At 38.7% G+C, this 17,671-nt stretch overlaps 1 protein-coding gene across 1 annotated transcript in view; it reads left to right on the plus strand.

The window, feature by feature from the left end:
* ITGA4 (integrin subunit alpha 4) overlaps positions 1–17,671 on the plus strand; it is an 86,317-nt gene that overhangs the window by 62,270 nt on the left and 6,376 nt on the right. Inside the window, exons 18-24 of the mRNA XM_082631179.1 lie at positions 9,429–9,579; positions 10,870–10,965; positions 11,615–11,694; positions 12,096–12,185; positions 13,907–13,997; positions 16,435–16,542; positions 17,358–17,483. Of these exons, the coding sequence (XP_082487305.1) occupies positions 9,429–9,579; positions 10,870–10,965; positions 11,615–11,694; positions 12,096–12,185; positions 13,907–13,997; positions 16,435–16,542; positions 17,358–17,483 (742 nt within the window). The remainder of the gene's footprint in view (positions 1–9,428; positions 9,580–10,869; positions 10,966–11,614; positions 11,695–12,095; positions 12,186–13,906; positions 13,998–16,434; positions 16,543–17,357; positions 17,484–17,671) is intronic.

Raw genomic sequence — 17,671 nt, forward strand, 5'->3', positions numbered from 1 at the left:
TTCACTTCCTTTTTTTCAATGTCTTTTGCTTTAATTTCCAGGATGCCATCCTACTCCCAATCTCCTTTTACTTCTCTAGCCCCTCCTTCTCAGTTGTGTTTGGAGGACCACTGAATTTGGCTCTTTTGGCTCCCTTAATAGCCCTCTCTCACTCCTTCTCACACTCCCATATTTTCCCTGGATAATCTTGCCCCCAACCATAACCTCACCTGGTCTGCCTCCACTGCTGATGCCCAAATCAGTGTCTCTGAGTTCCACACCCACCCATCCAGTTGGCTATCAGACATGCAGTCTTGACTGCCCAGTCACTATCCACCAGTGACATAACCATTAGTTAGTTACCAAAGCCAACAACCTAGAGCTCAACCTGCATTCTTCTCTCTTTCTTATCCCTGACATCAAATAAATTACCAAGTCCTATAATACTACCACCCAGATGTATTTTTTATCCACCATACTTCTCCATCTCTACTACTATTGCTCCACATCAGGCAACTCAGTATCCTACCAGAATCACTGAGCTTTACCGCTTTCTGGGCTACTGACCTCTGATTTTACATTATTCAAATTCCTCTACCAAGAGGTTTCCAGAGTGAGCTTTCTAACTTACACTTCTGATAGCAAGGCTTCAGTAGCTCATTGACATCTAAAGTCCTTAGTGCTCTTCCTCAGCGATTCCACAGGACTTTTTTCCATTGATTGCAGAATAGTTGTGTGGCCATGCCATGCTCTCCTGAGCCTCTGTATCTTTTCACTTTGACTTATCTATCTGATTAATGCTTATTTATCTTATAAATCTCAGCTGTTTCCTAGGTAAAGCCCCCCCCCCCAACTTTGTCTCCAGCTACATAAACCTAGTCCTCCTGTGGCCCTGGTCCCAAAGCACCTGTGCTCAGAACTATTATTGTCTGTCTCCACACTATCCTGTACCCTGCTTCAAGGTGGGTTCCTGTCTTTTCATCTTTGCGTTCCCAATATGTAACACAGTGCCTGGAACACTGTAGGTGACAAGTGGATGTTTGCTGAGGATGGAACAGGGTCCTAAAGGAAACAGCATGTACCTGGGGTCAGACTCAGGTGGAAGGGTTAGCCTTAGAAAGAAGTTAAGATTCCCCTTATCTTGAGCTAAGAAGCTGTGAATAGATGCTGACATTGATTAAGAAATTTCAATGTGGGAGGAAGGGAAATACAGAGAATTAATGGATGGCCAGAATAAGAAATGAGTTTGTATATGGAAGGTGAGGGCTCTGAGGTTGGGTTTGGGACCTTGTGAAGGGAATGGGAAAAGATTCAAAATAGCTGTTAAGATAAATGGGATAGGGAATCAACCAAGAATGAGTAAAAAGGTTGACAAACAGCACTGAGTACCCTGCTGGGGTGGGATCACATATGGCAGAGAATAAATTAATTCTTTTCACCTAGGCAATGCCAGGATAGCCTTGAGCATCCACAGTTGAGGGCCAAGAAGCCCTAACCTATTTGATAGATAATTGGACTTTATACTTAAATTATCCAGATTGGCTGCTTAGATAGTCCAAAAACAGCAACCGCTAACTGCTTTGTAATCCAGCATGTAATTGTGGTGCCTTTGTTGAATTATTAGATGAATAATTTATAACCTTCCCATTCACATATTTATTTTCTTTCTAACATGCTTAGTCTTCCTGGTGCTTTTGCTCTCATGGGCCTTTGATAAGAAGTATTTTGTGTGGGAAAGATTACCTAAGCTACAAATAAGTGGTGTTTTCATCTTCTCAAATCAGACACTTCCATGGTTACCTTGTCATCTTTCACTGCAGCCCCTCTGGCCTGTGAAAAAAGTGAGATGTTGAAATTTATATGGAAATATTACTGAGAATGCTTATTTCCTGAAGAATGAAAATAATATCTTACTGAATTAAGATATTAAATCATTAATGTAATTGAATTATCAGCTTTTCTTCAATATGTATTTCTCATGAGAAATTAATTACCTACATTGCATTTTTAATTTGAAGTGATAATGTTTCCTGTAGTCGAAATATCAAGTCCATTATGATTTTATATGGCAGCCAACAGAAGGTAAGGCAGTTTTTCTCAAGGTGTGGTCTTTGAGTCACCTTCATGAGAATCACCTGGGATGCTTGGTAGAAATGCAGGCTCTTAGGCCCCTGACCATCCAAATCAGAATCCATGGGGACCAGGCCAGAAATGTTCATTATTAAGAAGGCTGTCAGTGGTTCTTATCAAGCTGAAATCTGAGAACCAGTGTTGTGGTGGTTTAGAGTTTAGATTTGAAGTCAGACTAACCTGGTTCAAGTCTATCTACCATTTACTAGCTGAATGACCTTTTCAGAGAAGCCTTTCAACCTCTGTAAACTTCCTTCCTCATTGGCAAGAAGGTAAAACAGTACTCTGTAAGGTTGTTTTAAAAATAAAATGCAATAATGCAGGCCAGTGCATTGCATAGCACAAAGCCTGGTACATATGAAGATTTGAGAAAAGTTGTTATTTTTGATAAATTATGGTTGGAATAGTTATAGACCACGATAAAAATGTTTTCATTTGGATAAAAAAATTAAATATTGCCAGTGAATTCTAAACATTTTCTGCACATGTACTGGTTATTTGTCCAGAGTTTATTGTTCCTTTATGTCCCGAGAAAGCTGCTGACTGTGCCTGGGTCAGCTGTTTTCAGTTCTATGAGGTTTGTAGTGTAAAGTATAAGCCCCACATGTTTTGCATCAGCTAGGAAGATTACAGGCTATTTCCATTAGGTAAATGATAACTTATTTGAAGAGTTTTCAAACAAAAACTCTTCAAATTAATTTTTAGACCCACAGGTGAAGGGTTCTGACAAACTATTTTGCGTTTTAATAAATGATATACTCTCTCAGAGAAGAATTTGCCCCTCCCTCAAAGGAGTCCTCTCTGCCTTCTCGGTCGTGGTAGGCCAGTTGCAACCATATGTTCTATGCCTTCTCCCGACTGTAACTCCTCTGGCACTAATGGTATTTCTGTGTCTCAGAGCTACATACCTGCTTCAGGTAAATGTAGTTACTCCATCAAAAACATGAGTTTCTGATGACTGCACTAATAGACTGCCGACAGCAAATTAAATAGTGTTGATGCACTCCATCTCATGTTTTCGTTAAGTTGAGGCTTCCTCCTGAATCTCTAAATTCTCAGGACAGTAAACCACATTCAAATGGACTTACAGTGTGAGGTGAAAATGAACAAATATGACTTTATATAAAAGATTACAAATAGAAGAGCAGGTATTAACCATCACCTAGGTAATTTAAAATCGAGTCTTTCGCAGAGACGACTGATCTAAATGACACTACTTCTCTTCTGTGCCTCCGTCATGCTTCCAGGGTAAGTGATGGAGGCTTTTCCTGAACAAAAGTGCTTTCCTATCAGTGAGGAATGCTTTTAACTGTAACAGAGTACGGGACTAATAGTAACTTAAACAAAGGTGTTTAATTATTTTGCATAATAAGCAGTCTGGAGAAGGTGGTTGCAGGTTTAGTGAGAAGCTACCAAAATCTGGGCCTTCATGGTTCATGGTTATCTTTCCAGTTCTCTTGGCTTTTCCCTTGTGGCTGCTGGGGCACCAAGGTTCCCAGTAAACAGAAAGGGGCAGGAGCAAAATTCTGTGTCCTCTTGAGGCTGTCTTTCAAGGAAGGGAAGTGTCTGAGCAGACGCCTTATTCTGATTAACCAGAGAGGTGTCGCAGGCTGCCCCCGAATCTATCCTGGTTGAAAGAGGATGGAGTTGTCATGATCATAGTAGATCAATCATAATTCACTCCCTGAAGCTGAGCTGGGGGCTTAGCTTCTGCAGTATCAAGGGGATACTGCCGACTGCCTGGCTAATCCAGGGTTCTGTTAGCAGCTAAGAAGGGAACTCACTGTTGGGTAGACAGTGAGCGGTGTGTAACCGCACTATGCTGTTACCCCCAAAAGAGTGAGTGTAACAAAACTGTCCATTTTTAACATGCAGATAGTAGGAATATATGCCTCACTGATGTCACAGAGTTTGGGGAAGAGGAATCGTATGCTTCATACGCTAAACATTCTAATTCCTATTTCTGTCTTCCAATCCACGTTCTTCTGCTATCCTCCTTGGGATCTTAGTGAATTTGTCTCTTCAGTAAAATCTTCTTAAATGTTAGGTATCTGATATTTCCCAGTAGATGAGAATTTTCCGCTATTTTATTTTTTTCCCCGAAGTCAGTAACAAAGAAAAAAGAGGACAAAGTTTTACTTGAGCCTGAGGCCCCTTTGCCACAGGCTAGTCTTCTGTCAAATAAATGACTCGTGTTACCTTGACAGGGGTACATATCAATTTCTGTTATATTTTGTTCTAGCATCTTGATTAAAAAATGTTAGCTATGAAGCAGTCATTCATCTTATCAAGGCAAAATGCATTAATTATATGAAGACTTAGGGAGCATTTCTCACAAAATAGAACAGTAGCATTCATTCAGGAAAAACATAGAGCCTGGTGCTGAAATACATCATTTTTCTGTTTTTCCTTTCACTTATTAAGTTATGATTCTGTATGTACACAGTATCTTGATTTGTTTAAATTACATGGATTCTAGGCTGCTTTGTAAATTTCAAGTCTGCATTATGCATGTTTTAATAAAGAATGAACTGTGATTCCCGGGGAAAGCTCTGGTTCGGCCTTGTCACACTTCCAGATGTGCACCTGGTCCTTTATTATGTCTCATGTAAAAAGCTAGTGGGTATCTTTCTGACAGCACCTTGTTAATGAATCAAGATACAGTAAGATGTATACATATATATATATATACTCACACACACATAAAGAGTAGAATTGTAATTATGGTAATGTGGCAAAATAGCTTAAAAATGGAAAACGGACCAGGAGCCTTGCTGTTGAAATGTGAATGCTGTGTTTCTCTTTCATTTGCTGTTGTCTTGGAACCTAGCTGTTTATGCAGTGCTTTCACCTTCTGTTGCTTGTCTAAGTGCCAACTTCTTTCCCAAAGGTGTTCAGTGACTAATGCTTTGGTTACAAGCCAGAATATTTTATAAATGTCTATTTATAGGCAGCTCTTCTACAAGTCTTAATTAAACTTTAATGTCAAGCTGAAGTTTACTTTTAGAACCTCTTAGTTTCCTTTAGTTGTAACATGGTTCTAGAAAAGTAGAGGGGATGTGGGACAGCCATGTTTCCGCACGTCTTCACTCTGCCCTTTAACACAGGGCCACCAAGCAGATGCATGCTTGTGTAACACAAAGGTTTACAACACAAGTAAGTCACAGCCATCCCCTCAAACACTGGGAGGAATAGCACATTATGAGTGAGTCAGATTCTTCCCCCCTGAAATGATAGCCATGATTCAGAAGAGTTACTGCCTTGTTACTTATCATACATCCTTACAGAAATATCCAGGTTCTCAAAGCCGGGGATCAGAGCTAGAAATGCTACATAGGGACATTTTCTTCATTCCTTTCTCCTCGATGTCTTTAGTACCACACAAGGAATTATGAGGTCTGGGGCATCGTTTCCTCTAAGGCAGCATCGGGTGCCATCTGAAATAATGAAGCTTCTGTTATTGTCAGAATAATACAGGTTTTAAATATAGTAATATGATGTGGTATGCTTATTTTGAAACTAACTATGCTCCTCAGTCAGACTGCCCAATGGCAGAGCCAGCAAACTTTTTACTTGAAGGGCCAGACTGTAAATATTTTAGGCTTTGTGGGACAGAGATGTCGCAACTGCTCAACTCTGCTGTCATGGTGCAAAAGTGGCCACAGACGAAAGAGCATGGCTGTGTTCCAATAAACCTTTATTTGCAAGACCAGGCAGCGGCCCCAATTTGGCCTTCAGACAGCAGTTTTTGAACCCCTACTCTCTGGTATGCTTTCTTTTATATGATAATCCTGTAGGACATTTTTATTTTTTATTATTTAAATGTAGTTCCTTATAGTGTATTTTATTTTTTAATGTAATTTGTTAGTAAAATTTAAGCTGGTTGCCAAAATTAGCCAGATTTAGAGTTTTTTTTCAGGAATTAGTCCTGGGTTAATAAACCATAAGGGCCTGCTCATAGATAGACAGACAGACTGACACAATGGAATTACATATATATGTTTACTGAAAAACTATAAAGGCTCCAAACTGTAATTGCCAAAATTCCCAATGACAGTTGAAAGGATAAATAAAATGTGGCATATTTACAAAAATTAGTATACACACCAAAGAGAAAAAACGATTTACAACTCCATGCATCAATATAGATGAAACTTAAAACAAAATTTTGAGTAAAGAATGTTGGATACTCCAAGATTACATACTCAGTGATTCCATTTATATGAAATATAAAACTGGGCAAAGCCAGTCTATACTAGTAAAAGCAAGATAGTGGGTAGGGGCAAGAATTGGAAGGGGGCACAAGGGTATTTCTTTGGTGCTAGCAATATGTTTTTCTTGATCTGGGTGCTGGTTTCACACATGTATTCAGTTTATAAAAGTTTGCTGAGCTCTACACTTAGGTTGTGTGCATTTTTCTATATGTATGTCCTACCTTGATAAGAAGGCTTAAAATGGAAAAACAATTAGGATAAGAAGGGAAGAACTTTTAGGTATTAAGTGAAATGTCCAATTTCTCATAGATATATTATTAGAGGTATCAAAGTGGGGGGAAGTGTTCAAAATTATAATAATTTTGTTTGTACATTCTGAGGTTCATAATAATTTGCTTCTCAAATTCAAACTCAAACAGTATCCATGTTGCCATTAATTTATTGGTCAACTCAATAGTTGTATTGCCACTAAAACATTAGGTTGTATGGGCGGGGTATAGATCACATGAATGTGGTAGTAGTAGATGTTTACTTTATCTTAATGAAACATTTGGAATTTGTATACCATCACAGAACAGATAAGCATGGCTCTAATTTCATAGAATGTATAATGAGTTCATGAACTTTTAACAGTCACTTATCCAGTAATTTCCTCAATCTTTCAGACTTTTTTTTAGTGTTATCCAGCCCTTTTTAACGTTTGATACACTTACATACCACACGTATATTTTGAACACTGTGTTGCTAGCCTCTGAGAAAACAGTGATACTCATGACCCAGCACCTTTTCTCCAAGAGAACTTATTCTAGTGGTGAGAAAAGCCAGAAAGTGTGAACATATTGCATTAGAGGGTTGCCCAGTGTGTGGGAAAGTGGCAGAGAGAAAAGCCACTTCTGTTAGGGAGGATGCAATGCTGGGTGAAGGGGCTTAGCAATAAGTATCAATTGGAAGAACTTCTGAGGACTCTTAACATTGACACTCAAGCTGAGTCTTGAAGAACAAGTACAAGTTAGCCAGATAACATGAAGAGGGGAGAGGTTGAAGGCAGAGGGACGGCTTAAAGTAGGACACAAAACACAGGTGTTTGGACCCCTGTTTGTAGGTGAGCATGGCTAAAGGGAAGGAATGGGTTGTGCAGTGGAAAGTAAGGCACGACCAGCTCTCTCGGGCTGCATCTGCTGCACTAATCAGAACTCTATCATGAAAGCACTGGAGGAAAGGAAGCAGACACGTGACATTATCAAGTTTGCTTTCTGCAAAGTGACCACCACCCGCCCCCAGTAGTGTGAAAATTGGAAGAGAACTTGACAAATCAATTAAGAGTATAATCCAAGCTAATGCCAGTTCAATCATGAAATTTTCAGATCTTCTTTATGTAAAAAAAGAAATTTTAATCTTCATTCAGCTCAACCTAAATAGCTAGAATAGTACAAAAGCAAGAAGCAACATGCCTTTGCTACCCCCAGGTGAAATGGGTTCCCCGCCCTGGTCCCAGAGCCCTTCATTCATAACTCTTTTCAAGTATTTCTAATATCTGTTTACATCTGTTTATAAATCTGCCCTTTATAAGCTCTACAAAGCTGGGAATTTGTTACACTATTTTTGTATGTGGGAGTAATAGATGTAATGATTATTATACAGGGGCTTTCAATTAAAATCATTCTTCACCTTCAAGTAATGCTTAAAAGCATCAATCTTGAAACTTGTTCTTTTTTTTTTTTTTTTTTTTTTTGCCGTACGTGGGCCTCTCACTGTTGTGGCCTCTCCCGTTGCGGAGCACAGGCTCCGGACGTGTAGGCTCAGCGGCCATGGCTCACGGACCCAGCCGCTCCACGGCATGTGGGGTCTTCCCGGACCGGGGCACGAACCCGTGTCGAAACTTGTTCTTTAACTCTGTCCTTAAACATTCTGTCTTAAATCAACTCACAAATAACTACTAAATGCCTACTATGTGGTTAACATTTCCATAAATAGTTTATTCAAACACAAATACAGATGTTGATTAGAATGATACAATGTAAGCATTATTGAAGAAACTTTTTCTAAACTCTAGTTGCTAGGTGAATATCTTTCTTATTGTTATGATTATCCTCATCTGATATTTTGCTTTGGGTCATATTCTTCTCTGGTTGAACTAATTTTTTTAATTTATATACTTTGATATCTAAGAGTGTCTGTTTTTGAGGACAGCTTACAGAATCATGACATTCTGTAGCAGGTTCTGCACTCTTCTAACCATCTAATCAGTAAAGGGAATGGGTTGCCTTGAGACTTTAGAACATTCTAGCTGTGGTACCTTGAATACATTTCTTAGACCTCAGGTTCCTTGGGGTTTCATGGAATGTGCATGAGCCAGATCTTCACTGAACAGTAGTTATTATTACAGATGGGATGACTGAGTCTTTAAAATGCTAAATGACCTCTCCCCCAGAAGAACGGGGGCCAGAGCCAGAACTTGAACTCACTTATGCGTTTGGATTTGCAGCAGCATTCTCTTTCCAGTTCACAAGATGGTGAAACACTTCCACAATTCTATTTTTAATTTGGTCTAGTTATTGGTAGAGGTGACCAGCCTGCCTTAAGAAATTAATTCTAGTTCAACAGATTTTAGTGGCACCCACATGCTGGCCATAGCAGTCCTTTCCCATGCCGTGCTCACTTCCACCAAAGCATCCTCTATTTTGGTGGAAATAGTCTATTCTCCTTTTCTCCCAGTTTCCCCCAGTTCCCCCTTTGGCTTTGGCAGCAGCTAGTTCAATGTCTACTCAAGGATGAAGAAAGAAAAAAAAATCTTTTCTTTTAGGAAAATATTTTGAAATAATGAGAAAAATATGCTAAAATGATAGAAGCAAGAAGTTAAACAGAAAAACAGAAAGCAGACTAGTTTAATTATAACTAAATTAGAAAACTTTTCCTGTGTAATAACTAACTGAATTTATCTGAAACCTGGGAAACTGAGTTCTTTTTAAAATGGATTTACATCTACTTGCATGGGGTCATCTCCCATGGTTGTGTTTCCAAATTAGTATTTTATGTTCAGGATACATAAATGAAGAGATGGGATTTTTAGTTCCAAACGAAAACTAAATCGTACTTAATTTTTAGGCCACATGAAAATAAAACCTATCTTGCTGTTGGAAGTATGAAGACATTAATGTTGAACGTGTCCTTATTTAATGCCGGAGATGATGCATATGAGACAACTCTGCATATCAGACTACCCACTGGTCTTTACTTCATTAAGATTTTAGATCTGGTAAGGATCGAAAACCTACAGTAGCATAATACTACATGATATTTTACTTAACTTTTAAAGAATGTATATGTATAAATCACTTTATCATTTGAGGTATAAAGATTTGGCGTATGAGTCTTAATATTCAGACTTATCACTCGGGCTTCCAGTGATTTTTTTCCTCTGTGCCCCTAATCAAAATGGCAAGTTCCTTGGGATCTGACTGAGATCAAGAGAGTCAGCTTCCTGCTTACCAAGGCTACTATGAGACAGAAGCGATTGTCCAGTTATCCAAGCAAGCTGCCTGGGTGTCATTGCTTTTCTCACTGGTACAACCTCATCTGGTGCTGTGATGGTGCTCCTCATGGTTGAGGTCTCTACACGGGCCATATTGGTCCTTCATGCTGGGCTCCCAGAGTTACTGCTCTGCATTTTAAGTTCACGTACACTGTCTTGATCCCAAAGGACCTCCAAAATGCTAGAACCAGCGTCAAATTCCAAAATTCTGGTGTCAACCAGATTGCAGGCAAGTTTCTCCTTTCCTGCAAGAGTTTGGAGCATCTGGAGACCTTTTCCTTTTTTTCCTTTTTACCACTGTGCCTCAGTCATGAGCACTTAAATCCATCAGTGAGGTATTAATAATGTTGAATTTGAAAGAGAAAAGTCTCAGTCACTTTCTCCTTGGATGCTCCTCCGCCTCTTAGAAAATTTACCCATCTCTTATCCAGAGACCATTTCTTCACACTAAGGGCATTTAGAAAGGCCTTTGACCTCTTATAAATATCTACTACCCACTTCCTCTAGAGCTTTGGGAGCCTGTTTGCAATGGTAAGAGGGAAAACTCAGATATTCAGGGAAATATACATCTGTGAGATGTATATAAATGTGTATTTCCCTGAATATTTGAATATATATATAATTGTGATTACAGTTATAATTAAATACCTTTATCACATTCTCACAACCCAGACAGAAGGCAGCCATGAAATATAGACCTTATGAATTCCTTGCTTCATGATTTTTCAAGGAACCTTGAGTTAGGGAACAGAGAAATATGGTTGAAAGCTACAAGTCCAGGAATTATTCTGTGGAGAATTTATGTGAATATTAGAATAAATCTATACTTGTACACACATATTTATGTAGTGTATTTATATTCCTATTGATTTATCCCCAAAGTAAACAGAAAATAGTCTTCCAAGAAAGTAAAGTCTTCAGGGATGATTTTCTTTTCAAAAACCATCCTTAAACATAAGTTATGAACTTCTCATTCGCTACCTACTTAAACCAGTTATTTCGTTTTCCTTTTAGGAGGAGAAACAAATAAACTGCGAAGTAACAGACAGCTCTGGCATAGTAAAACTTGACTGCAGGGTTGGTTATATATATGTAGATCATCTATCAAGGGTAAGCATTTAGCATTTATAGTTTTTGTTACTGACATGAATATAAAATATTTTCTGTTTCCCTATGTTTGTGCTGCATACAAATAATTTGTTGTCATTTTTATTATTTACTAAGAGTAAGTAGCTAAATGAAATAAAACCCAAACCAACTGGGCTTGAGATCTTTGAGATTGTGTTTATATTCTTGGCAATGTTCACTGTTTAAAAGAAAGAAAAAGAAGGGGGCACCTGTTTGTGTCAGGAAGGGCATGTGAATGTGTCAATCAGAATTCCGCTCCCCAGCCTCACCCTTCCCCCACACTCCCCCCCCCCCGACTCCACCCCGGGTGGTCCTATCTGCCAGGCATGTCACCTCTGCTCTACTAAAAGGTGTTTCTGGCAAGAGTGCTCACTCAAGTTGTTAAAGCATCTCTAATTTTGTCAGTCTGGACCTGCCTATCTTTACATTCAGAGGAGGCTTTGTGGAAATGCTGCTGCTTTAAAATTGCCGCAGACCCAAGAGCTTCCCCGTAGTTCTCTGAGTGAGGGTTAGCCTATGCTTCTAGGACATCATTTCATATCTGTATTTCACAGAACATAAAAACTAAAATTCACATTGTAAAAACAAACTTTAGATTGTTTTTAAAATGAGTGTTCCCTGTGTTTTTCAGACAGATATTAGCTTTCTTCTGGATGCCAGCTCACTCAGCAGAGCAGAAGAGGATCTCAACATCACAGTGCATGCCGCCTGGTATATTTCATTATGAAAAACAATTGTGTTAAAGGAAATGAACCCCTGACTTTTGGGGGGAGAAAAGGGGGGTGACCTTAGGGGAACCATGGAGCTGTGTTCCATTGTCTGCAGCAGAAAACTTCCTTTATGTGATCTGTTAAACAAACAAAAAACCCTTCTAACATAGGGTTTTATAGCATAGAAGCAAATAATGGCGTAAATAATGAGAGCAAATTTCTGCCAACTCTGACATAAAAATTTCTTACTACCGCATCTACTTTTATCCCCACTCCTCAAAAAGCATTTCTTAAACCAACCTCCAAGTACATTAGGTATACATGGGGTGTAATTAGTTCCCTCTGAAGAGAATTTTTGTGCTGACTGGATTCTAAGAGGGTGTTTTCTATTTGCTTCTGTAGTGAAAATGAAGGAGAAACAGGCAACATGAAGCGAAACAAAGTGACTTTAACAGTACCTCTCAAGTATGAAGTCATGCTAACTGTTCATGGGTGAGTAGATATGGAGGACTCCTGTAAAATTCTGAGCTGATTTTGAATTCTGTTGCTTCTTAAACTACTGGTCAAAAGCCTACTTAAAGTTTTTTAAGAAAAGATCATGTGCTGTTTCTGTCTCTTAACAATTACCTCGGTGTTGCAGCCCATTGCTTAGGTGTTTGTTATTTTAACCCACTCTGTAGTCATCACTGAGACCACCTCAAACTAATGCCCCAATGGAGATTTCTTACTGGAAGAGCCCAATAGGAGGCCACGTCCAACCATTCAGTGGTACACCGTGCAGTCCAGGGCCCCAGAGTGCCAGCATGCACTTTGTATGGTCATGCTCAGTGGCTAGGGCAAGTGTGAAGTTCAGAGAAGTGGAAGGTTGGCCAAATCGCCCTTGTGCAGACCCCGCATCTACCTGCGTGGCAAATGAATTGAGATACAAGAGAGCCGGCTCCCTTGTCCCCTCTTTATATCTGTGAATTACAGAGTTCCTTACCCACAGCCCAGCAGTCACTGATTCCTCACAATTTTAGTAATTGTTTGAATGGACCCTCCTATGACTCAGGAAGGAGATGTGAAGAGAAAGAATTAAAGGAGTATCATGAAAACCTTTCATGATTTTACTGGAAATTATTGAGCCTACTAATCTTTGTTTAAAATCACATTTTTAAAGCAATAGACAATATGAGACACAGAACAAACAGATGAGCTTTTCTAGTTGCCCTAACTATAAAGCATCCCTAGTCATTTTTAACCACCCATAAAGGTGGCATATAGTTATATAAAAATAGCATCCGAAACTGATGGAACTGATTCTCCAGTTTGTGAGATAAAACCAGCGGAGGAAAAAGGAATCCATTCAGGGGCGAGTAGTGGGGAGCAAAGAGAAGTCAATTGCACGTTTCCTGGGTTTGAATCCTTACCTCGCCTCGCCTCCTTGATTTTGTTATAAGTGTGTCCTCCTGCTTTTCCATTATCCACATCTTATTTTGAGCAAGGGATGCTCTGCAACTATTAAGCTGCCTAAATCTACATTTGAATATTTCTCATTTCTTTCCTTTGTAAAAGAGTCTCTAACATATTACCTCATATTAGCTGCCAAATATGAGCAAATTGGGGAGTCGGGATTTTCCTAGAAAAATATTTCTTAAAGTTCATTACTGACCGTGTATATGTCTCAACTCAGGTAAAGGAATGACAACCTTGTATTCTAACAAAAATTTGCCCTACTTATTGATGTTTGAATTGTTCCCCAGACTTGGGGTTCATTACAAATAGCCAGCAGGAATTGGGCGTGATAAGAAATAACTCAAAAATCTGTCAGATAGATTGAAATACAGGAGGATATTGGAGCCCTAGGGAAAAGCTAAGAATTTATCTCATATTTGTCAAGTTTGCATGAATCATTTGAGGGCTGAGAGAGAAGGAATGGTTACTAGAGTGAGCTAGGAAGTATTGGGAAGGCAAGCAAAGGATATTGGCGGGAAGAGAAATTGTCACCCCAGTCAGAGCACGTGGCTTTCTAATTTCATTACATTTTCACTAAAATTCTTATCTTTACAAGAAACCAAAAGTATTCCATGGTACTTAGAGGCACCTGTAGTCTGAATTATGGCATATTTAAGGGATATTTAAGAGATAGGCTATATTTAGACTATAGAGAAAGACTGTTTCTAATACTTCATCAAATAAGACAGTTAAATTAAATCTGAATTCATTTCTGGCAGGTTTGTAAACCCAACTTCGTTCGTGTATGGACCAAAGGAGGAAAATGAGCCTGAAGTGTGTATGGCAGAGAAAATGAACTTCACTTTCCACGTAAGAAAAGTTGATTGTGCTGATATTTGTAACAAACTGAAAGAATGTTACTGATGCATTGCTCCAGAGGACATCATATATGTGTGGCATCCCTCAGCTTTGGGCCACCTCAGCTGGCTGAGGGCGAGAAGGGAGCTGCAGCAGGGCTCATGCCCTTGCCTAGTGGGCCCCTGCGCCTTCTCTCCCATTCATCTTGTCCCTGTTACTGAGCCCACTCTCCTTATACTACCTCTCTTTATACAGTAAGTACCTCCTGGGAACAGAGGTAATGCCTGAAATAGGCAAAGTTATGGAAGGAACTGACTGCAAAAGATGAATGCAGAAATCAGAATAGGTCAAGAAAAGGCATATTTGGGTGCAAATCAGTGAAACCTCTTCATGGTCCAAGCTTCAAACAAGTCCTAACCTTACCAAGTAAAGGAAGCTTTTACCTCTGCATCTCCATTTAAGGTCTGCTTGGTCAGCCTTTCAAGCCATTGGTATATGACCCATGACAAGTGATGCATCACTTATTAAATAATCTTTTTAAAAATGAAAGAGTATTATCATCACCCAGAAGTATTAACATACTAATATAAAGCTAAAACTTCATTAGACACTTTTTACTGTCAAACTGAAATTTTTGTTACAGCGTGGATGTTGATAATGAGCAAATAATTGGAGATAATGTCCACAGAAACATTTTTTGAACCTAAAGCACTGCTCACACGTTCTCAAGAGCTATATAACAATCCACAGACTGAGTGAATCTGCATTAGGTACATTATGATATTTTGTAAGGCAATGCTTTTCAAAATGTGTATCAGAATCACTTGAGGTGCTTATCCAAAATGCAAGCTCCTGGGCCACTGCCCCAATCTGTGGAAGAAAAATGACCTCAAAATTCTTTTGAGTCCATACTCAAGTTGTTGTTACACTAGTGTACCCTAGTGTTGGAAAAATGTAGCCCTCTACTTTGAAGTCCCCCAAAATGCTCCTGTCACAGTCCAGTGGGGGTTTGTACTCTGATAAACAGAAACTGACTTGGACTCTAGAAGGCCTATTTATTAAGTTACAAATAATAGTTAACAAGTATTGTCTAGTTAAGTTACAATGGAGTGGCTGGGCCTGGAGATTCTTTCAGTCTGTAGGCTTGGTGACTTGTCCAAGTATCAAGATGTTCTTGGAGGTCTAAATGTTATTAGGGGAACATGGATAAAGAATATTGTAAGTGAGCTTGGTTATTTGCTGGCATCAGGAAGACCTTGTCTAAAGGTCTGGGCAGTGCTGGGTCCCCATTGCTGACATTGCCTTTTGCAACTGCCCTGTGCTTCCAAGGCCTGGCAGTTACCACCTGTCCCAAAGCCCAGGGATACTCTCTCTTTATTTACGTCGTGTGCATTCAGAAGATTATTGCAAGTCTTTGAGCCATGCTATTTCATTGAGATATTGTAGCACATCTTTTCCCTGACTTACTGTATTGGTTTTATAGTTCTCAGGAGGCAATATTTTGGCCCAATTTCCTTCTTCAGGGTTCTGCAAACCTCAGATTTATCAACAATAATGAAATATCTTCCCCTTATGCATTATTAAAAAACTGTCTTTTTTCTAAAACCCAATAACCTACCCTTTTCTGATTTTCTGAGTGCATCAGCATTATAATTTTCCTGAATTTAAAATATTTTTATTCACTTACTGCTGCTGATTATCCTTTCAGCACAGAGTGACTTTGTGAAACCAACATAGAATTTAGAACTAGAATACCTGGGTTTTGGTCCCACTTCTTGTCACTTTTTAACTTTCATCTGGGTTACAACATTAACACCTCAGCATTTTCCTGAGATGGCAAATAATAAAATGTCAGCCCATCTCATGGGATAGTTATAAGGACAACTGACCATGGTTTTTTTAGATCTATAATGTGCCATACCAAGGTACAGTTGGCCCTTGAACAACACAGGTTTAAACTGCACGGGTCCACTTATATGTGGATTTTTTTCAATAGTAAATACTATAGTACTATGCAATCCACGGTTGGTTGAATCTGTGAATACAGAGAAACCATGTGTACAGAGGGCCGACTATGCATTATATTTGGAGTTTCAACTGTGCTGAGGTCAGTGACCCTAATCCCCCTGAATTGTTCAGGGGTCAACTGTATATTATTGATGTCTTTTTCCTCAGACTATTTCTGCAGTAAACCATCAGTGTAGACAGTTCGGTCTAATCGGCACCAAAAGGAGAGGTCTAGGAATAATGACTAGTTATATTATTAACAAACGTTTTAAAGTTCTGACTATGGATATTCTGTCTCCTTTTGCCGTGCAGCTGCCAACTACAAACCTCCACCATTATAAATGCTGCATGAAATATATGGGTTCACCTGAAAAGTTCATTGGTATCTGTACTTTTATAAAAAGTATTTTTTGAGTGTTTAAATTTTCTTTCTTCTTATCAGGTTATCAACACTGGCCAAAGCATGGCTCCAAATATTAGTGTGGAAATAATGATACCAAATTCTTTTATTCCCCAAACTGATAAACTGTTCAACATTTTGGATGTCCAGGTAAAAATGTGTTCCTTCCTTTATTCTAAGTAATATTGCTAAAATGGAGATTTCTGTTACTTCAGTCACACTTAGTCTAAACTATGAATGCACCATGCATTTATTGTGTTCACTTTGAATACTGCATTAGAATGGCAGGAGTACAGTGGAGCCTCTACATGTGACTTAACACAATAACAGAACTATGCTCTACCATCTTTGGTAGATTTTCTTTGTGATAGGGACCTGTGGAAGTAATTTAATTGGTGGAATTCTCCTTAAAGCTTGAGACCACTGTTGAAAAAGCAGTACTTCAGCCTTTTATTAATATTCAAATAACTACTTAAGAATCAATATTCTTATGTTGATGATTCTATCAGAATTGTTTTTACGTTTCCAGTTTTAAGACAATCGACAAAGAAACCTACTCAGTAGATTTGATATATAATCCTTAAAAATCTTACTTGAATTCCAGATTTAGATGGTGGGGCATGCTGTTAGAACACTTTGTTGTATGTCTAAAGCCAAAGAAATGTTCAATATCATAATAATGTTCAAACGTCCATTTTTCATATTGCCCTAATTTCTGTAAGGCTAAGGCCATTTGATCATTTGGGACCTATATCCAACCCTTTAAAATTTTTCTGGGTTTTTGTTGCATTTTTTGCCACAGAGATTTAATCTCTCCCAAATAAATCTATCAAAAAATATTTTCACACAATTTTAGAAGTACTTGATATATTTCAGGAAAGGTAAGCTTTAAAAGGTAAGTTTTAAAGCCATGTAGCTGTTGTTCTTTGCAATATTGGGTAAGAGTTTTCTTTCTTTCTTTGTAGACTACTGTTGGAGAATGCCATTTTAAGAATTACCAAAGAAAGTGTGCATTAGAGCAGAAAAAAGGCACAATGGAGACCCTGAAAGATATATTCAAATTTTTATCAAAGACTGATAAGAGGCTACTGGTAAGTTTCAATTTTTCAGGTTGTAGTTTTTGCTTTCCAACCTACAGAACTGAAACACTTAAACCCATGAACCAAGGGGCTTTGAACTGTCAGTTGAGTATAGGAGAGAAGCCAGTTCAGGTAATGTTCTTGTGTGTGAGGAACAGGCATGACTGGAGAGTTGAGCGACACCCAGGGTTAAATATATA

This window comes from Mesoplodon mirus (genome assembly GCF_964341445.2).
Source record: "Mesoplodon mirus genome assembly, chromosome: 8".
Taxonomy (NCBI): domain Eukaryota; kingdom Metazoa; phylum Chordata; class Mammalia; order Artiodactyla; family Ziphiidae; genus Mesoplodon; species Mesoplodon mirus.